This window comes from Fulmarus glacialis, unplaced genomic scaffold (genome assembly GCF_000690835.1).
Source record: "Fulmarus glacialis isolate BGI_N327 unplaced genomic scaffold, ASM69083v1 scaffold40279, whole genome shotgun sequence".
Taxonomy (NCBI): domain Eukaryota; kingdom Metazoa; phylum Chordata; class Aves; order Procellariiformes; family Procellariidae; genus Fulmarus; species Fulmarus glacialis.
In genome coordinates this window covers 25690-48321 of record NW_009234646.1, presented here as the reverse complement: position 1 = coordinate 48321, position 22632 = coordinate 25690, and the positions used below count along the sequence as shown (strand labels likewise).

Sequence of the window (22632 nt, the reverse complement as noted above, 5' to 3'; positions counted from 1 at the left end):
TCAAATCAGTTTTCTGGTGATTCCTTAATTTCATGACACACTTCCGTGTACATCGAACATCCCAAAACTATCAAGAAGGGAAACAGCCAAAATTTCCCCATGTAAAAAACAATGTAACAGAATAGACTGGAGAAATGTTGTACGTAGAACACACGTTTTATTAATGAAAAGAAGAACGCAAGAAATACACTTTGAGATTTTTCTCTCTTGGAAACAGAATTCATGGTCTGAGATCTAATTTGCCTGCAGACAAGAGGTATCCTATGTTACTTCAGTACTTCAGTTTTTACTGCGAAATTATCTATTAAACTCATCCAACTGTAAACTTCACCAAAACTGAAACTGCCTCCTGCACCAAGCAAAAGGAGAAGAGCACTCAAAACCATAATTACTTACATTACAGCACTTACCGCCTCTGCTTCTAGAAAGCACCTTATATGGTATGGAGAAAATTTAACATAGACCATGTTTTATGGAAACATAAGAAAATATAGAAGTTTGCCATTTTAATATTATTTTTCCAAGAAATTATATTAACATTTAAGGATACATGTATTTTTACACCTCTTCCCTAACACTGCTCCTTCTGTTCAAGATAACAACAACTAGCGATCCATGATAAAAGCTGTTTCCTTTTCCTTTGGCTGATTTTAAGTATTATAATAGTGTAAGCGTTTTAAGTCATGGTCTTAGCAGTCCAGTCGTGCTCGCTTTCTTCCTCTTGGTATAAAGACCACTTAATATAAATAATGAAGTACTTGCTACTTGATAGTCCATGATTTTGCTATGTTTATTTAGAAATACAAACACACAACACTTACTTTTCGATGTAGTGTCCAGGTCTCTGTAGCACACTTTGGAATTGCAGCACAGAAAATGTAAACCCAAAGGAATGGGGGGGGAAGTAACAAAAGCCACGGCTCCACAGAAAAATAATGCGGTTTCCAGAATGCCTACTACTGCATCAAAAATGCAAGAGCCACATGGTGTAAAATGCCAAACTAGTACAGACCCACTCTGCTGAGTGAAATTTGTTCAAAAGGGTAAAATTCTGAACTGACATAAGCACCTCGTCATGTGATTTAATTCAAAAGAAATTTTGATAGATAATAACACAGGTCCAGTACAAATGAATGTGGACCTACAGTCCTTAGATCCGGCCAGTTCCCTGGCTGCTAACCTGCCCAGACGCGACTCTGGGGCCAGGGGAGCGCGGCCGCGGGGAGAAATCCTCCTGCCACGCACCCCAAGGGCTGCCCCGCAGAGGGAGGGCAGAGCTCCGTACCCACACGCAGCCCATGCACAGCCTCCACCTGCCCAGGAGGAAAGGCTGCCAGCGAAAGAGCCGAGAAGATCTCCCAGGTTGCAGAGAAGGTAATCTCTTCAGAGTTATCATATATGGAAATATGTTAACTTTCCCTCCAAATTATCCCAACACTGTTGTCCCAGGCAAATATAGTGTTCAAAGTCACAGGCTAGTAATCCTTAAACTGAATTTGATGAAAAGCCATTGTGCAGTATGCATCTGCCACAGCGTGCCAGAGTTTTGTTTCTGATTCATCTGGAAGTCAACTGTCTATTGCATCTCCTTTTCTCTCCTCACAGTCAGGATTACTTGTGCTGGTTTTGTTTTTTTTTCATGGCCGAAGACTGAAATCTGTTTCGGCGGAACGATGCAACATCAGAGTACTGCCAGCCCGTAAGGAAACTGCCCTGTCATTTATGCATACAGAGGGGACTGACTTCTCTGCGTTAAATGAAGTGAACTAAATGACTTGAAAATTTACCTCCAAAAAGGAAGCAGTAGGAGACACGACATCTTCCTTGCATTTTTGTATTGGAAGTCAAATCATTTAGTCCTCTGCGATCTACCTTCCATTTGAACTTACCTGCTTTTTTAGCCAACTATCACCTGCAGTTACATTTGAAGTACAGGAGACTAACACCAGACTGCACAATTTTAGTGAAAGCAACTGCCTAAGAGCTTTGAAAGTCTTTTGCTTGATTCTGGAAAAAAGCAATCTGTGTGTATCACTGTGGGATCGGTTTTTCAAGACTAGTAAACAAAAAGCCTTAGCTGACACTGTCCCTATCTAAATGACACTAATGATATTTGCCTTTAAAATTTTACTAGCAGAAAAATGCTACGGGGGTGTCCTTACTCAAGGAAAACTACCCAATGCACTGTCATTCACACATGAAGCTTTTGTTTTTCTTAAGCACGAGCTATTCAGGTCATCAGTATTTGTTTCTGACCAGGCCGCTTTTATTTTCAGATTGCAGGATTTTCTACTGTGTCTAGTGAAGGCAACTGCCAGACTTACAGGGACATCATAAGCAGCATGACTCTCTCTCCATTTCTCATTTGCCAGATCCTCAAACGGTACGTAGTTAGCAAAGTGAGTTTCTCCATGCTCTACAATGTGGTAGTTAGCCATATACGAACCAGGATTTTCAACTAAAACAAAACAAACCACCAACAACTTTGGCTTCTATTCTGAAAATCCAAAAAGTCACTGACAAGACTACGTTTGTAATAGTGTAAGTAGAAATTTTACTTTTTAAAAAGTAATAATTAAACACTCAGTTACATAAGGTACCGATTTGTCAACTGGATAATCAGTTGGAAAATTGTTTCCAATATGGGCTTTAAAACATTCTTTTACGTACATGCAAAATATAACCATACCTCCTCTCTGCAGGAGAGAGACCACTTGTTGTCAAAGGAAAAAAAAACATGCTGGAAGTTGTAATTAATATGAGGAGTGGCTCTTGGTAAGAGTTTTAACTACAGTCATTTTATCAGTTGTTCAGAGAGACTCAATTCCAATATTAAAATGTTCTGTGGAATAGCAGACATAAAATCGATTAATTGGCACAATCACGAGTTTACAGAGAATTAGAACTAGTGTCAAACGTTTTGCTGTTGCTTTAAATACTGGTCATTTTTCCCTCGGTTACTTCCTATAATGCAGTATTTGTGGTAAAAAGACGACCGTGTGTCAGCTTTTCACACAAAGTCAAGTCATTACTGCTGTTGACATTTAAGAGAAAAAACTATTTCATCACTTGGTAAGGACATATAAAGTATAGTTTATTTGGCAGAGGAACTAAAACACTTACTACAACTCCAAGAGGGAGCTGAGGAAAAACTATGCTCTTCATTCTTCTCCTCACTTTCAACGTTTCTCATGAAGTTCAATCTGGAAATTACGATTTCATCAAGATAAGATTAGGTCTCTAAATAACTGGCCCACCTGAAGTAAACAGCACAAGGTTATGACCTATTTGAGTTGCCTATTATTATCTGAATTTTCACGTTAACTACCTAGTTTAGGTATTATTTTCATATCGATCTATAAAGTACTTCCAAATTTTTGCAGACCTTAAGCTTACATGTTAAGGCACTTACCATTCAAGTAAAACAGTTTTTATATAAACAAGCCTGGGAGATGGAGAGAACATTTTACCAGAACATCCATTCTTTTTTTTTTTTCTTGAAAGAAAAAAAAAAAACAACATTGACCAAATGTTTATAAAATTTTGCATCAAGAGAAAGGTTGTGTTTTATTATCTGAAATGAGCACAAAGTACACCTTCCACAATAACACTGAAAGCAGTGCAAAGACTGACAGTGACCTTTGACTAAAGGTAGTTCTGTAAAAAGAAAAATACCAAATAAATCAGTGCCCTGCTTTGATTGTTGTAAAATTTTTTTTTACATAAAAGTTGGTCCAAACTTACAAAAAAAGCACAAATGTGCATAGTTCAGAAGATCTGAAAGAGTGCCATAAAAAGCTGATGTCCCTAAATTTAGCATCCACTTAAAACTGCCAAAATACAAAATAAAATTCAGAACTAGAGTTTGTGAACATGTACAATCAATTTATCTAGTTTTCAGACAGCATGAGTTTTAAGCATTTTTAATTTTTCCTACTGTATGCAAGACCCTTTTCCACATAAAAATAAAGCTGTTGAATTAACATTATTCAAGTCTGTTGAATTGCTGCTTTAAACTGCAGCTAGGGGGAAAAAAAAAGTTTTTCCAGATAAAAATGATGTGCCTGAGGAAAAACAGATACTCAATATGGTAATCCTCTGCCTCGCCCTCTCACTGCAGATGTGCTAATGTGTCCCCTGTATCCTTGGGAATAGCCGGGTCCTTGGGCAGGAGAAGTCCAAGTCTGTCCATGCATGTGGCTGATGCCACTGGGATTTTCCTGTAAGTTACTTCCGTAGCTATAGTTGTGCATCTTTGTGGGCAAAGAGTGCGTACTCTCTGGCCCTGCGGAAGCGTCACCGCTGCTCCCCAGAACCGGGATCGGACCATGGCTGTATTCAAACCTATGGTCTTTATCTCCACTAAATAGCATGGGGCCAGTGTTGAGGTAAATGTCTCCATAGCCAGTTACTGAGCTGGGAAAAGATTCTGAAAAGGCCGACGGAGGAGGGGCACCACCAGAGTGAGATGAAGCAGTACTGTAGTTATCCAAAGACTGAATATCCGAGTTTCCAAGGAAGCTCCTCCTTTCTAATGCTCCTGATGATCCGCTTCCTATTCCATCGCTACTGCCATAGTGGGCAGATGAGAAAGAAGATGATCCAAAGTTATCCTTGTAGTCTGGGCCTGTTACATAGGAGTCTCTAGCCTGATAATCCACGCTCGTTTGTACTGGCTCCTCTGTTGTCGCCTGAGCTTGATGCTGAGCAAGCAGCTGCAGAAGAGCTGCTTTCACTCCTGCGTGAGGATCTGTTCCTGTAGAGTTAGTTATAGGCAAATGCTGGTTCTCTGTCCGATAATCAAGGTCTTCATCAGTGAGAGGCGGAGGCTCCGGTGGCTCTGGAGGACGCTGGTCTGGAGGCAAGATCCGAGGGCGTTCTTGTTCAGGTGTTCGGTTTAGAAGCCTCATCTCGGACTGCCTAACCAAATCCTCTTGACCTAAGCAGATGAAAAAGAAAAGCTTTGGAATAAAAATATATGATAACAATACTGGAAAAGAAAGGACTCTTTCTTGGAACAATATGGAGGTTTGTTACTTCAATTCTCATTAACTTATTAGTTAAATTTATTGGTAGTTGGACAGATTATTTTGGAGAAGGCAACAGCTCATTTGCCTCAGGAGCGTGATGTAGGTTTCTCCTCAAAGTAAGATTATCACGCAAGCAGTTAAACGGTACAAGTTCTTTAAAAAAACCCAAAAAACCAAAAACCCCAAACAAAACAAAACAAAACTCAAGCAACACACAAACACTAGAAAATTCGAAGAGGGATCAGAAAAGATTTGCAAATAGGGATAAAAGTCTTGAGGGACAAAAGGCCACCCTACCAAGGAACAACAAAACTTAAGGTTAAAAAAACCATGAACAAAAAAACCACCACCCAAAAAACCCTCAAAAAACACCCCAAACCACTTCAGAATATTTCTTTCAACAGCTGCAAACACCACCGAGCAATAGGTAAACCACCGTATAATAAAACTGAAATAGCAATCCAAAAAGATCAACAACAGAGCTCTAAACTTTGAGAAGACTAAGGAAGCCACTACTATATCCCAATGGAAACCTTCAACCATGTATGTTAGTGACAGTTATGGGTAACCACTTACAGAATTTGACGCTAAGAAATTGCTCTCGTCAGCATTAAAAACAAAAATAAAATACCCTCTCCCCAAAATAGGCTTTACCTAAACTCACAGTCAAAACTGGCAGATTCCATCTATGAATTTGCCAGAGAAGACTGTCTTCTCCACCACAAACACCACTAAGAAAACCCCAAACCATTATCAAAAATAATGATCAGTGTAACTGTTCATCAGAAATACTACCGGCACTTGTGCACCTCTTACAGTGGGGTGCATCTTTTGCTCTGTCTGCATGGCACCTGTTACAGTAAGACACAAATTCTATGATCCACATGCAAAATGTGACAAAATCAATTTAATCATCTCTCCTATACTCACACAGATTCATATGGTTAACATGCTAACTCTTTATCCCCAAACTATTACGTCTTCACTGCTCAAGGTATCTGCTGGTTAGCAATAAAGACCTTCAGTACCTGCAGACGTATATAATGACTTGATCAGATGTGGGTAGCCGGGTGCTGGAGATTCCACGTCGTCCCGGCTGACAGACACAGGAGTGGTGGGCTCTGGAGGCTGCCTGAGTTGTAATGACATTTCATTTCCTGATCCGTTTTCCTTCTCCTCCAACACAAAATCTTTTTGTTTTGTTTGCTGAGCCTTTATTAACTGAGACAACAGAACAGCAAATGCACTCTGTACAGCTGCCTGGGCAGCATCAGTCTCAACTTTAGGCTGACTCAGCTGAGCAGGTGGTACAGGAGGCTGCGTGACGGTCAGCTGTTTTAGAGGCTCCTGTTCCGGTGGTGGTGGCGGAGGTGGCGGCGGCTGCTGCTGCTGTTCTGACTGTTTTTCACCTGCTGACAAAATTCCAGCAGGAAGATTTATTTTATTTAGTTGCTGTTGAGTCTCTGGGTTTACCTTAATATTCAACACTTGGGCAAACTGTGCCAAACTAACACTTGTTTTAGACTGTAGCAGGTTTAGCAGGATTGCCACTTCATTCTGGTTTAACTGCTGTCCAGTGCTTGTTTTTGCTAAAGACAAAAAAGGTGTTTTTAAGTATTATTTAAAACTGGCATATTTCAGAAACTCAAAAGTAAAACTAATCTAGCATGGCTGACACAACTGGCAAAGCATGGGTTTGGACAACATAGAAATGGAATGCTTTCACATATTAACTGCCTTTGGGGGAGTATCTATAGGAAATGGAATAGTAAGATCCAATATAAAGAAAGTGACTTCCAAGGGGTGCGCACATGCACTTGGACAGATGAAAAACATCAAGCTGGAGCTCAATTTTCCACAATACAACTAAGCTGGGGCTTAAAGTCACCTGCTTTAGGCAGCTGTAAGATTTCCAATCCCTGCAAAACTTCCTATCTTTGACATATCACATCCCTCTGTTAAAAAGTGGCCATCTGCAAAACGCATTTCCAGTCCTGTTCTGGCCTATTCTAATTCAGCATCTGGATTCTAACACCTGCTCAAGTGACCAGGCTCTAGGTGACCCAGAAGCTAGTGGTATAAATGCAAAAGCAAGTGCTGAGTTTGAAGGACAAGAAGTCAATCACTGAGTAGCAGGAAAATGCAGGTTTGTGATGACACACAATTTCTTCAATGAAATGGAGTTTGCCACAAATAAGAGGAAATCATGATGATGCAGGGGAATATGAATAAGGAAGTCAGAATATCAAAGTAGTTTCTTAGTTTTAAACACCCATTGTGGCAGTTTATTTTTAAAGGAGAAGTGAAGCACCATGGATTTCAACATGCCCTATGAGTAGATGACTTAGAGAAGAAAATATTTAAAAATTAAAAAATGAGCGTGTGTGACTGTGCTGGCAGAGCCCTGAATTTTTTTAACACAGATCAACACGAACACATTCTGTCCTCTTCTATCCCTGCCATTCTGCTAATTCGCCAATATATTAATTCATAGCAGATTCAAAGCCATGCCTGAAAAAATGGTCACACACACAAAAATATTAAGTGTTTGCCTTGCAAGACTAAGAGCAGCACAGCTGGAAGGTGCTGCAAAACCCACAACCCACTACCCTACTTGTGGATGTGCACCAGGATACAAGCACTTGGAACCTACTCAGGCAGGATCCAGGGACTTCAACGATTTCATGTATTTATATAAATATAAAAATAAAACCACCTTTTATTTGGCAATACAGAAAAAAACATCATTTCTAATGTCTTGTACTGCTGGCTCTCACTCAGATGTCATGCTTAACAATTGATTTTGTAACACCTGAGGATGTTATGCTCAAACTTCTCTCAGACTCTCAGTGAAAATTCAGCAGAAAACTGCCAAACAGGGAAACTAGTCTACCTATTCCATACTCTTTGGTTAGTTTCAAGTACCTTCCAAGAGCAAACTGTATTCTGGGAAATCTGGCAGTTTCTACCAGAACAGAATTGTTGACCTCTACAAAGCTCCTGTTAAATTGTAAGATGCAATAACCAGGGGTCCCATTCATGAATCAGAACATTAGCAATTGATCCAAGGTGTTTTTAACCTCTTCTTTTGGGGTGCTCAGAAACAAATGCAACGGTTTTCTTTAAAGCATGCATTTGTACATGAAGTTCTTTAGTGTGCCTTATTGATGATATTATCTAAAGTGCATTATGGCTTCCAGAAGTGTTTTGTTTATTACAGAAAACACATCTATGCTGAACAGTCTAACCTCCGTTAAAAATTAAATTGTCTTCTTTTCTACCTAGATATATTTTTCTATGTACATATGGGCAAACAGCAATATAGTTCTGAATGATTCCTTCTCTATTTGTTTACTTTATTTTGCATTTTGGTTAGTATTAATGACTAATAAATATAGTAGTCTCTTATTGGGCTACCTGTTATAAAAACACAAAGAAAATAACTACTATCCTTTGGACTCTCTAAACTTCTACACATTTTTAATTTGTGGGGAAAAAATTTTAAGGGCTACAGAAAGTCATGCTTGAAAATGCTACCAAAACTTTAGCCTAAACACACGGAGTGGCAGAAACTCACAGCTGGCTTACAGTGAGAAACAGGATGAACAGGAGCAAGAGGCAATAAATTGCAATAAAGCATGATCAAGAGAACTATTTTCTATGTATCTTTGCACAGAGTAGAGAGTTGATTGTTAAATGAAGAGTTGATTAAAGATGGTTAGTATTAAAGAATTCTCAGGCCCTGTGAATGCCTTTATTGTTTTTCTTCAGCTGAACTCCTGTATCAGTGCCATAGGATTTATGGCCACTTTGCACAATCAAAAATGGTCTAAATTAAACTTATCAAGTATCCATTTGGTATTGTTACTCTGTGTATTTCTACATATTATGAGGGAACTATCACTGAACTGCTGAGTATCTCAAATGGTGTCCACATAGGAAACCATTACTTTACTCTTTTTATTATATTCATAATATAATAATGACCAAAATTGGTCTCCCAAGCAAGATACTTTGGCTAAGTTTCAGAATTAATGGCTGTGCAATCTACAGAAGTAGCTACTTCTTGTTACACCAGGTTTGGGGGGGGGAAGTTTTTTGGTGTTTTTTTTTTTTTACAACTTGGTTCAGCCCCAACAACTTGGAAAGCTGAAGACTAACACACCATGCAGAGGGAATCTGTTTTATTTGAAATGATGATTGTTCTAAAATCTGCCTTCTGATCAGTTTATCAATACCAATAAAGCTCCTCCAATCTATGGAGACTGTGAGGAACTTAAAGCAGCAGCTGGCTTGTGGGATTACAGAAGAATTATAGATGGGCAAGAGATAAAATGCCCTCAAAATACACAGCAAGGTAGTTGCTCTGACCAGATTGAAAAATCAAGTAAAACTTAAAAGGAACACATAGTTTCCAAAAGCAAAGGTAAATCTTTTGTGACAAAGATTTAACTTACAATACTGTTCCTCTCTCAAGAATCCAGGAGACGTCACTACTCTGAAAATAACATCTAAAATTTCTAGAGGTGCAATCCAAGTAGAAGGTAATTATAAGAACTGAAAATATTACTGACCAAGTGCTACACTAGAGTTGCCCTGAGTTTTGAGTTGGGAAGAAGTTTGCATGCCTTGTGGGGTGTTGGTTCTGCTCTCATCCATGCCTAGAGACAGATCCTTCCTAGGGACTTTAGTTGCTGTTGAGTCATCACTCATGCCCATCTGCTTCTGTCTTCTGCGTTTCTTACTCCACAGCTCATGGCAATCCTGCCACAAAGGAAGGCTGCAAAGAATGATTAGAGATGATCAGTTTTATCCCAGAATTTTTTTTTTTTTTTTTTAAATTTTTTTTTAACCATGTTGGTAAAATAAATGCTCAAATTATACATAACGTAACTTTTGAAAGATGAACCTACTGGAACTCGGAAATACATCAGAAAACACCCAAAGCCAGCAAAATCTCAGATCTGCATTTTCTGGCTGAGATCTCTTCATTGATTGCCTATTTCAGAAGCACAGGTCCCTCTGGCAGAAAAGGGGAACATGTATCTTAAAATGAGAATCAATGTTACTTGGTTGCATTCATACTTATGAAAAGCCTAATTATTTGTGTAATTCAAGACTTCAAAATCAGTGCTGCACACTTGCTATAAAACAGAATTTGCAGAGTGATAGATAACAGAGTTATCAATATGAAAGTGTTGTTTTCAGGGTCCAGGTGACCAGTTCCTTCTGTCCACTTGTAAAAGTACTGCTGCCTCATGAGTTCAAGTATTTGACCACGGTAACAGACATGGCTGTCTAGTATTTGTAGTTGTACAGCACAGACAACCAAGAAAGTGGGGGGGAGGGAGAGGGAAGTAAAAATGTTGCAGGAATAAATAGCACTTGACACTAGCAAAGTTAGGATACTAGGAAGAACAAAGGATATCCCAGTCCTTTAAGACAGATAAAAGCAGAGGCAAAAGTCTCCTAAGGAAGTCATCTGCCACCATTTCCGTCCTTCCATTACTGTTCCCTGCAGGCATCCCAATTCTGATTTCCTGAGGAACAGAGAGACCTATCCCACAGACAACGGAAATACTGAGACAGGAAGTAAAAATAGTGCCTTCTGTTTTCCTATTACATATTAATAACTGTTTGAGCACTTCCCCCACCTAGGAACATGGAAGAATTAGGTGACAGATGACAAGAGCCACTGGAAAGGCAGTTATGACAACTGCTTCCTTTATTCTCTCCCTCCACATACCAGGTTAAAGACCTGCCAAGTATTTAGTCAAAAACAACTGGAAGCAAGCAAGAACTCATTGTGAGAAGTATCCTACAGTCCTTGCAATCAGCACTGTCACTTTCTTTGAATGAACAGCTGTTTCTTCCCAAAGCAGAACTTCAGTCTTTCAGGAGAACAGTCAACACTTTCGTGTGTACACTCTGTCAGAAGTGAGTGTGGTTCCTCTTAATTTTTAAAAGGACACCAATGACTAGTTTGTTTTGAATTTCAATATACCAACTTCTAGAATGGATGCACTACCAAGCCCCTGGAAAAAAACAAATTTCTTCTCATTCACTTACCTTAAAATGCGTATAAGCAACATGCTGTACAAATGTTTCTGAGATTTTAGTGAATAGCCTAAGATTGCTGATTACTGATATTCAGACAGTGATTATATATATATATAGTCATATTTAGGCAATGAAACCTCTTAGCCTCATGTATCAGGAGCATTAGTAACAACCGTGTGTATGTAACAGGTAAGTCTCAAAAGATTTTAAATAAAATTCTTATATAAAACTCAAACATTTTTCCCAGTTGGTAACTAATTAAAATGAAGTCAGTACAGGCTGCCTTGAAGGTACAATTTACTCAATATTAAATGCCGTATGTTCTGACAGCTACCTTGAGGGAAGAATGAAACCTGCAGATTCTGTAATACCTTTTCATTTTTTTCCTCAGGGCCTGTTCCAATATGATTTGTACTGATTAAAATGACAATTAAGTTACTGCAAAAACCCTACTGGACATTGCAATACATTTCGTCTCAGAGAAACCGACAGGAAAAACCCTGCACGAGGTATTTCACTTCTCCTGCCTGTAAAACCAAGAATCTCATCTGGCACAGGAAACTATTTATGGTATTTCACTTTAAGTCTCAGGTACCTTTGCAGAATTCTATACCCAGTGTATAGAATTCTGTATCTACCATCCAAGAAGGCAATTCAAATTCATGGAGGACCTCAAAATCCTTGGAAAAAGTAGACACTGATAAACAAAGATAAAAGGGGAATGATGATTTTTCAACATTAGATACATTAATATAAGACTATTTTTCTTAAAGGTACTAACTCAGTAACTAGTTCTAGGAATAACAAATGAAACAGTTCTCAGATCCTCACAACCACTGCTACCATGGTGTAAGAGTCACTCAACTGCACAACCATTTTAGTGCAGAATCACCATTGAACAACTGTATGTATCAACATTTTTGTTCTGCCACCATCTACTTTAAGTGAAACACAATGAGCTTAATGAAATCAGTGAATGTTCACATTTCATACAGATAAGAACCATTACCAAAGGAAATTACTTACTCTGGAGGAGGCATTTTAGATGGTTCCACATCTCGCAGAAACTCACACTGAAGAGCTTGTTCGGCTGTGCAGCGCTTGCTGGGATCCAGAGCAAGCATATAATCAAATAAATCTAATGCAGCTGGTGGGATGCTACAAAAGAGCAAAATGGGGAAAACCATCACGTTTTTATTTTGAATCACACACTTCAAAAATTTTGCAAAATTTTAATAAACACATGCCTTCCAAAATAACTGATCATTAAGTCCTCAGATAACTTACATCCTAACAAAACCCACTCACCACTTGAGCTTGGTAGTAAGAGGCAGAGATAAGCTTCACCTTTTATTACCTGTGCAAGCATATAACCCAAGCCTTCTTTGCTTTGTGTGGTTTAATGGCTTGAAACATTGTCCTTACAAAAAAAAAAACCCAACAGCTTTTTAATCCATGACTATATTGTTACTTTACACTTTGGAATTTTAGCACCTGGGGAGTTGCAGTTTTGATTGGTCCACGGACAATAATTCTATTGCTTTAAAGATATAAGTCTCATTAGTACAACCAGGATGATACATTTCTCCTGAAACCCACAGTAACTGAAGGAGGGGAACAAACCCTTTAAAATAAGCTTACAGCTGTTTCCCATAACTTTCACATGTGATATTTGCACAACACTAGTCCAATGGTAGTACTTTAGAATACACGGTTCAGACAACTTCTCTGTTTTGAATGAATTTATGACCCAAAAGACTGTAATGTTAACCAGACTACATATTTAGCTGTAGCCAGTTGTCCTAATAAAAAAACAATTAAGTACTCTAAGCTGTTTTTTGGACAGGGACAACAAGCAGGTGTACCAATCATGGAAAACAAACATTTCCTTAGGTGAAAACTGACAGGTGGCTGAAATTTTAGGGCCTTCTTCCTTCTTCTTGAAGCTCCTATTAAATAAGGGTTAATAAAAGCTCTGTGGGTATCATGGGAAGGATAAGAACCAAAAGCCATTTTTCTTTACACTTAATCTATGTTCATTCTCTAGAAAACAGTGAAGTTCATAAAGTCTCCAGGAAAACTTAATGTTATCACAGGTGACTAAACTAATTCTTCATCCTTACAAAGCAAACTCTTCTCTCAGTTTTCGACGATACTGCTTCTTTGGTTTCATTGTGTTGAAATAAGCTAATTTTATGACATCAGGCCACACTGCTGGACAAGGACTCCCACAAATTCGGCTGTACCAAAAAGAAGGGAAAAAAAGGGTATGAGATCCAAAACCACAAGTGAACACAGCTGTCATTTTATTCTTGCACATACAGTGAATACAAAAATAATTTTAAATTTTAATGTTCAGGTTCTTTTAGCTAAAATGCCCAACATCATTAAATAACAGTGAATTGTCTACGAAAGGTAACCACCCTGCACAGACTAAACTTACTTTAAGTCGTCCACTGTTTCTGCCTCACCTCACCCCAGGCATCCTCCACACAAACGTTTTGAAAAACTTAACCAGCTATGTCCGGATAGAACTCCAGGTATTTGAATTGGAGAACTGGATAGCCCAGGTTTAGACTGCTAATTAACTTTTATGTCCTTAACTCCCAATGCCACTGAAGAAAGATACACCAAATGGCTGAAAAAGCACTTTTCATTGAGAATTTAGTTGACACTGAAGACGTAAGGGGGGGGCGGAAATCTCAGTAAGGCCTAAGGGCAGAAGTAAGATCCAACCACTAGAAAACCTGTATATTTTTTACTTCAGTTATGAGTTTTATGTCTCAAGCCTCATCTATCTCCACAAATGGAGCTGCCGATAGTCTTATTCCTCGCCCTCCATCCCCACTCATTTTGTCCAAGCGAGGATGGCTAAGCACAGGTTGACCAACACCACACTTCTGAGCAGAAAAACTAAAGAGGCATTTTACCATAAATGCAAGGTTTCAAACTCTAATGCAGGCAAGTCACAAAAGGACATTTTGCAAATACATTTCCTTAGTTCACCCCTCCCATTTATAAGATTTAAACGGTTACTGTAAGACACCTAATAATCTATTAGTTATGCCCAAATGCTATGCAAACCAATCTGACTTTACGCTGGTTGGGGTATGTAACTTTCAGGAGGGAAAAGAAAAATAATAAACCTATTTTTTGCTATGAGAATTTACTTCAGCTCTATCTTTGAACATTAAAGTTCAAAAGGATAAATGTAGAATTGTTGACTGCAACATGACGGTGGTAGAGATGTTGATAAAATTGATTTATTATATATGAACAGCCAAAAATGCTTAGCATCAGCGAAGAGGAAAAATGAGCTACAAACAGGAGCTTCCAGCAGGAGACGAAAATCGCAAAATTTTAGTTTGCTGTACCAAAGGTACAACACAAAGAGGAAAAACTTCAAATGACTGCACTGTGACGTGCTTCAATGCCATCTAGTGCTCGAAAGCAAAAATTTCTAAACTCATAAGTTTAGTTCTCCTTACGCTGAGAATGATCACTGTTATGCTTCGCACCTCCTAAAAACTTCATTTTTCCAGGCCAGCTAATAACACATTACGCAGAAACATGCTACTGTTTAATCTGTTTTGAAAAACATCTCAATATATAACTTCGTAATATTTTTTATTCATTTAATTTTTAAAATAATGTTGACTGTTTATTGTTCAGGTTCTGCAAGTTCTGTAGGAGTCACCCTCTTTTCCCCTTGTTCTAGGAAGAGGACCTCTCCTCACGAGGTCAATTATGATATCAGAATCAAGAGCAATTTTGCTTGCTGAATAAAGGAGAAAAAAAAGATGCTCTGGTTCCACTAAGTTATATACATATCATTCTATGATTTACTCAGATAAGGAAAGAAACAGAATTTTTGCCCCCATAAAGTGTCTGGCAGTTTGTAAGGGAACAGAAATATTCCCACAAAAATAATAAAGCCCAGGTGTGTATGTGGAAGGTTTGAAACAAGAACTCAAGGCCAGTAGCATGCCAAATACCTACTCCTCCCAAATCCCACTTATTCTTATTATTGTCCATGTTTTCGTTTTGATTTGCTGCAAGGAAGTTGTAACACAATCTTAAAAAATAACGGGCATTTTGACTACTCTCTCTTTACAACTTCAGTAACAGGCAACTCCAGCTGCTCTACAAAAAACCCTCTTACTATTCAACTGTACATTGCTAGGACCACAGAAGAGTCACAAAAAACCCTTCTCCATGACGAAGCAAAAGTCACTTGCTGTACATGCCCCTCAAAACCTCTAACATCTCACTCAGGGTGATAACTGAGTACTTGTAAATGTTCGCAGTGCGTTATCTCTGATTTTAACACTAACAAAAGAAACCTGACAGTTTATGAGGCACCCACTATGTGGTAGTGCTTGCAAGTTACCTTATGAGTTCCAGTTGAGCAAGTTCTTGATTTGCTTGAAATATTGGCTTTTTTGTAAAAAGTTCACCCAGGATGCAGCTGTAAAACAGTTTTGCACAATTCCATCATTATGGCTTTCAATATATAGATTGATAGAAACATTTAAGATTTATTTTTGGCTTGTTTTTATGCTTGCTACAGTTCTGTACCAAACTCTTACCCACAGCTCCAGACATCGATAGCTGGCGTGTATCTTTCTTCTCCAAGCAGAAGTTCAGGAGGCCGATACCATAATGTAATAACTTTGTTGGTATATGGTCGGCTGTTGGGGGGAGGAAAAAGAGAGGACTATCATTTTACTACGATCTCATTTCCGAAAAAGTGATACTTTGAGGACTTTACTTCTGTGGTGCTGTTTAAGAACAGTACAATCTTCCACTCCCTTTTCCTAATTTTAGTCTTGCAGAGCTGCAACTGCACAAAAGCAAACACAACCGTCTGACCAGGGCTATCAAAGGACAGATTGAAGATATAAATAATAATCACATAGCCATTTCGATGTTAGGTGAATCCTGTATCTCAATTATTAATCAGATAGCAATACTGCATATTTATTACATTGCTAGTCATTTCAGGAGAAGGACCTGCTTGGATAAAACCAGTAATTTCGGGGCAACTATCCATTATTAGAATACTGAATATAGGACCTCTACAAGTATTTTGAAAAGAAGAAAAAAAGTCACTTTCCCCTCTGTAAGTAGGAGCAAAAGAGACAAAGCCTTTTTCTTGAACTACACCCTCCAAAAATTTTGATTCCAAAGCCTGGAACACTTCCAATATCTTCCTATATTTCACATGATTAATTCTCTACAGCTCTAACCAGAAGTTTTGGTCACTGGGAATAATCCCTTCCACCCTCATACTAAGGCAAGGATTTCCACTATCTTAGACACACATTTTTTTGTGGACAGGCCAATATACAGCATCAACAGTTCAGAATGGAAGGCAGAAAACAGATGTTAGGTTTCGGTTTTGTTTCAACCAGGGTGTCTTAAAAGTGATCCCAAAATTCTTTCAGTTTCAATAATTCACTCTTACCAACACTACGTAACTCCAAAGAGAAAGCAGAGTAACATTACGTGCGGAGTTTGAACCACCATAGCATAAAGTCTCACAAGCTCTTATAACATACCCAGTGGTACAGGTATCATTTCTGCAAAATCACCCAAGTCTTTTTTCCATTAAGAAACTCCCCAATTAATTTTTAAAATGTAGTATGTTTTTGGAAACAATACCATCATTTATCATATTTATCTCTGAAGCAAGCATTCCTCTATAAAATGTTTACATGATATGGACTTTCTCTACAGATACATCACTCATATATATTAGTATATGGTGCTTTTTATTTGAACAGATGTTTTCTTACACAATCTGTCATATCTCCTACTCCAAACATACTAAATCCACCAGAATAACATTTAAAGGAGCACAACTACAACAACCGATGGGAATTTACTTAAAATTACATTATTTCCTCCCCATTAGGCTCCCACTAAATTCTGTGCCCTTTTGAAAAGTATATAATTCTAAACAACAGTAAAACAAATGTAAAATACATGAATTTAAAGCAGCAGCTATTATACACTTGTTGGTATACGTTAATTACATCTGTTACCACAGGTCAGAAGCTACTCAGAAGGAAAATGAACGACAAAAGAGTTGTCAAAAATCTACTAATGAGATTCTAATTATCCTCCCAAGTTCAACTGGCAATTTTATTAGCTAGCATAATTACATTTTAATTGTGGTTTCATTTATGTTTAATGGTGTAATAATGTTACTGTTCGATGTCTCATAAAATCTGTTATTTGCACTATAAAGACACTGAACTTTCAGTCATTCAATTCTTAATGAACAGTTAGTTTTACAAGCAAAATTTAAATTAATTTAAAAACAGACATTAAAAAAACCCATGGCAAACCAGAGATAAAAAAAAATTAGGTCAGTTTGGTGCACATTAAAATAAGAAGGTAGGATAGTATCAATCCCTTTTAAGTACAACCAAAACAAAAATTAATTACCCAGCAGCTGCTTAAGATTATCTTACTCTGCTACTATGCTCAACAGTTTTCAGAACTGTACTTAAGCATATGTTTCTGAAATTACAGCTCAGAAGACAGTGCAACTAATGCTATCAGGTTCAACAACAAGCTCAGAGCTCTGTGAGAAAACAATAAACTCATAAAGCTAACATTATGGATATTATTTCCCAAATTAGGCATGCAGAAATCAAAGCAAGCTCAGGTAGCTAATATTCTCTGTATCCAACCATCCGATGTACATATTAGTGTAATGAACATTCAGCCTGAATTTTGAAAATCCAGTTCTACATTACAAACACATGACATTACAATATAAATATTGAAGTTCTTAATCATAAAAACTGTGCACCTGTTTCCTGGAGTACAAGCATAATGAAGCCAAGAACAACAGAAGCACAAGTCACAAGAAGTTTCAGAATAACTTTTATTTAAACTTATATCTCCGTTTCCAGCAGATTCAACAGCACTGACTGCCTAAAGAATACAATGAACCTCTTCAAACGTAAGGTTAAATCTCACACAAAAGTAACGCTTTTTGAAAAGAAACTGTATACTAATTTGTGTCAGCAAAAAAATTTCGCTTTCCCTAAATAAAATTCTCCTAGGTATACCAACAGAAAGAATATACTTTAGGCTTACAGGACCAGAAACTAATAGTAAAAATCCACGTATTGATGCAACCTAATTAGGACTGAAACTCTTCATTTCCAATCAATATATGGCCACTTTCTACAGCTATTTATCCAGAACACTTGGAAAAGCAATACAAAGAGAGTTTTGTGGTTTTATGCAGTGTAAGACAACATGCACTTCTTTCCATTTCCTAAGCAATTACTTGTATCACAGTACAATAACATCTCCTCTAAACAAAACAGTCTTCTTTTCTGGACCTCATAATACTTAGAGTTATGCAGAAAGATTAAACTTCTGAATGCTTTTCCACAGTATAATTATATCTTACCTTTCTTCAGAGTTGTACAGCCGAGCAAGCCCAAAATCTGCAAGCTTTATCTGCCCTCTGGTGGAAAAAGCAAAGAATTATTTAGTGGTTAATCCTGTTAGATTTCCTCCCCCAAAATCAGGTGAAGTCTGAGATTTTGAGACAGCTGCAACTCATATTCACCAAACCACATTAATGAGGAGGCAATGCCTTACAATCTACACATCTCTTCAGTAAACAAATACACTAAATTACTGAATAGCAAAGACAAGTAAGCAAAATTAGGTATGCTCATCAAATGGCATTTACATCACCGGATGTTAATTAAAATTTAGGTGTATACTGTAAAGTATTCAAATCAGTAACTCTGCAGGAAAAAAAAGAGGGAGGAAACTGCTATTTTCTCATGCCTTACTGCTAGCATAAGCATTTGTACAACAAACAACTATCAGCAGTCACATTTCCTTCTAGGAAGCCATCAAAGTCCTGTTCTGCTCTTGTAAAGTTTAAATACAGCCTTTAAATCAGGGTGACGGACCAGATAAGGGCTTCTATTTTTGCCAGCAGCCAACTTGCTGAATGACACAACCCCTAATCCCTTCTTGAGTTTTCCCATATATGAGGGGAAGAGTAGAAGATACAGAGCTCTCGCCTGGCAGTTTCCACAGCTAAAAGGCACTGCTCAATGACCAGAAGCCCCCACCATCTGTAAAGTCTGGATGATTTAAACAGAAATCTATCTGCAAGCTTCTCCAATACATGAAATGAAAGTTGGAATCGTACATGGGGTTTTCGTTTTTCTGTACTTATGAGCTTTTAAAACTCCTGTCACTTTCAAATACACGCAAATGTCACTCTCAAATAAATTTTATTTTACCAAATTACGGCAAGACTTGCTGATGTGTGTAAGAATGACCATTTTGTGATAATAAAATACACAGGTTATAGTTTCAATTCCATTTTTCCCCTCAGATGTGTGCTTGGAATTGCTGTAACACTTGGAGAACCCCCATAAACAAAAAAGTGTTCCCCTCAAATTTACACGCTTATTCCTCAGAGAGAGTATTTGCGGAAGATCAATGAATTTTTCAGCAAAGACATTTAAGTTGCGTATCTAAAAGATACATAATCCATGTGTTTGGCTTCAGGCTGTAACTGGTAATGGAATTCTAGAAACACTGGCTTAAAATTATTCAGATCAACTATTGACTTTTTCTCCTTCCAGTGGAAATGCCTAAGGATGCTCAAAAAATATCCTAGGGGAAAAAACTCTGTATCCTGGATTGGAGAGAACACAGTACAACAGCAAGCTCCACCTCTACCATAATATACTCTTCTCCACTGTCAGGTTACACCTCAGCTTCCGAGTTCCCAAAGGTGCACAAAGACAGCACCACCACTGGAGATTAGCAAGCAAGCAAGCAAGATTAGGTGTGTGGGCACAGTGAGTGATGTGGAGGCATGTGTACATCTGTTTAAGAGTCTGTTTCATAATCTGGCATGACTGCAGTGGAATCCAGAGCTGAAAATAGTCTATGTTAGTTCGTTATAAGAAAAAAAGCAGGAAAAAACGGAAAATGTAATTTGGAGAAAGCTGGGACAAAACAAGGGCCCGACCAAAAGAGATCCTTATTCCATTTTGCCCAGTATTTCATCTCCAACAGCAGCAGTAGATTTTTAGGGAGAACATGTGAACCTGCTTGCTTTCGGGCTCATCTTCCTTGTACTTAACCACCACCCACAATCATTGTGTTAAGGATGCTAAAACAGGTATTCCTGTCTATTCCCCTTAGCAGGGAATGTGTGATTGTGATCCTGTCCATGAATGTGTCTCACCTTTTTAAACCTCCTGACACTACCTGGAAAACCTCCTGTGACAACAAACCCCAGAAAGTGACTACCTGCTCCATAAAGATACTCTTTTTTGTTGTTCTAAACCTTGCTCTTACATTTGCTCCCTGGTTTTAGTACTGCTGGATTTGATGAACAACAGTTATGTACTGAAGTTATCCGCTATCTTCACACAGGCTTTTTATTTGCTGCTGTTGCACACTGAACAAAAGCATGTTCACTAATATGATTTGTAATTACAAGTGGTTAAAGAAGCAAGAAACAATTCTTCTCTCCATTTCATTATGGCTATAACTGCAAGCCAAAGCATGTTTGAACACGCCTGATCGAATATTCTTTTAAAGCATTATCCTGACTGATGAAAACGAGGACCTCAGAATTACGTCACGAAGAACCAGCCTAGCCACACTTAATCTTGAAATGAGATGGCAAAAAGAATACACGTCAAACACTTATGTCCTAAAATTCTGTTTTAATATATTTGAACTCAGATAATTTTCCCCCATACTCTGACCTAAAAGATTCAAGTTTTAATCCTGCTGTTTTAACACAGATAAGTTTAACAAACAATTGCAGGATCCAGTGTTAAGCAGCAACATTATCAGATTAGTATTTTACAATTGATTTTTAAAGAAACTAGGCAACCTAAAAAAAAGCTTTGCTAATGACTTAAAGCAGGTGAACTGTAAAGATCAAAAGAAAAATTTAAACATGTTGTTACCATACAATTTTTTTTACATACTTTAAGTAATATCCATACCTATTATTTAGTAGAATATTTGAACATTTGATATCTCTGTGCAAAAAGTTCTTCTTATGGCAGTACGCCAAGCCCTCCATCAGCTGTCTCATAAAAGATTTAATATGATTTTCATTAAAATGAACCAAACCAGATTCCAGCAGTCCCATCAAGTCATGGTCCATATATTCAAATACCAGGTAAAATGCACCTATGAAAACAAAGGGAAAGGGTAGGAGAAACAGAGAGAGAGAAATTGATTCAACAGCAGTCCAAAGCATTGCTGCTCCCCTACTTTTGAAAGTTGGAAGTATTTTTCACACAATATTTATAGCTGTACCTCATGTCCAATAACAGCAATGAAATACAGTGCAGTAAAATGTTTTCATAAAATTGCTTTTCCACGTAAACAATTATACTAGTCAAATGTTTGTGAAAACATATTATAACGCCACCATATGGCTCTTTAATCTAGATGGACATGTACTCTCCCTATGGCTCTCAATCTCCATCTATTTTATTTAAAGAAAAATTAACTGGGTTAATATTCCCTATGTAAAGTTTGGGGAAAAATCTAGAAACAAAGTATGTACAGCATTAGTTCATCTGTCATGATTCAGTGACTGATTTTTTTTAAGCTTTCAGTGTGGAATTGGGTCAGAAATAAGCCTGCCCTTCTCAGACTAAAAATACCTATAAGACAAGACAAAATGAGAAAGCAGAACTAACCTACTAGCAACAGCAGCTCTGCAAAGACGGAGTTCATATTCCAAGTTGCCACATACATATATTAAGCATAATAGAATCTGGTCTTATGTCACATTAGTCTGTGTAATTCCACAAAAAAAGCTATTAAAGCCAAGGCTCTTTGATATATGTAAGTATTCTTAAAGAGGAAAAGTGCCGAGTGCTTCAGAAGCAGCAATAACCAATCTCCAGCACAACCACTCCCAGTATGATCTACTTTTTAGTACTTAATTCTTTCCCTTCTTCCTAACTCTGGGGCAGAGAAGACAGCACAGTCCCTGTAGAGCACTGATGGCAATTCAGAAACTACATTCAAGTGGGTCTGTCTACCTTCCATTTTCAAAAGCCTCCCCCAAAGAGATTTCAAAGCCACCACTCTAAAGTACAAACAGCTTCTGCCCAACATGAACACATTACAGACTGTAGTTCCTAAATAAGAAGTTTCAATTCAGAAGCTAGTGAAAGTCTTGGAGCAATAATGAGAAGTCAGCTTGCCAGAACGTACACACACACACACACACGGCCAAATTCTAATGAACTGACTTGTTTTCTTGTGCAGTAGCTGAAAAGGGAAGAAAGAGTGCTAAAACCATCTGGTATTTAACAAACAGAAAAAAGATTACTCATACAGTAAGTGTTAAACTTGTAACAAAGATCAGCATAGAGCAGCTAAACCACCAGCCGTTGCATAAGACACTTAGAGTTCATTGTTTTTAATTTAGGTCCTTTTGTCCTGCTGCATGTTATACAGAGGAAGCAAAATACCCTGTTGGTGTGTACAGAGGAGGTGG

At 37.9% G+C, this 22632-nt stretch overlaps 1 protein-coding gene across 1 annotated transcript in view; it reads right to left on the bottom strand.

Moving 5' to 3' along the window:
• Positions 1–4082: 4082 nt before the first annotated feature.
• Positions 4083–22632, bottom strand: part of CDK13 (cyclin-dependent kinase 13) — a gene marked incomplete at its 5' end in the record, with an annotated part of 33794 nt that continues 15244 nt past the window's right edge. The window contains 9 exons of the mRNA XM_009585712.1: positions 4083–4939; positions 6278–6619; positions 9605–9810; positions 12117–12248; positions 13214–13330; positions 15481–15558; positions 15680–15781; positions 18526–18582; positions 21116–21305. Coding sequence (XP_009584007.1) covers positions 4083–4939; positions 6278–6619; positions 9605–9810; positions 12117–12248; positions 13214–13330; positions 15481–15558; positions 15680–15781; positions 18526–18582; positions 21116–21305 — 2081 coding nt within the window. The remainder of the gene's footprint in view (positions 4940–6277; positions 6620–9604; positions 9811–12116; positions 12249–13213; positions 13331–15480; positions 15559–15679; positions 15782–18525; positions 18583–21115; positions 21306–22632) is intronic.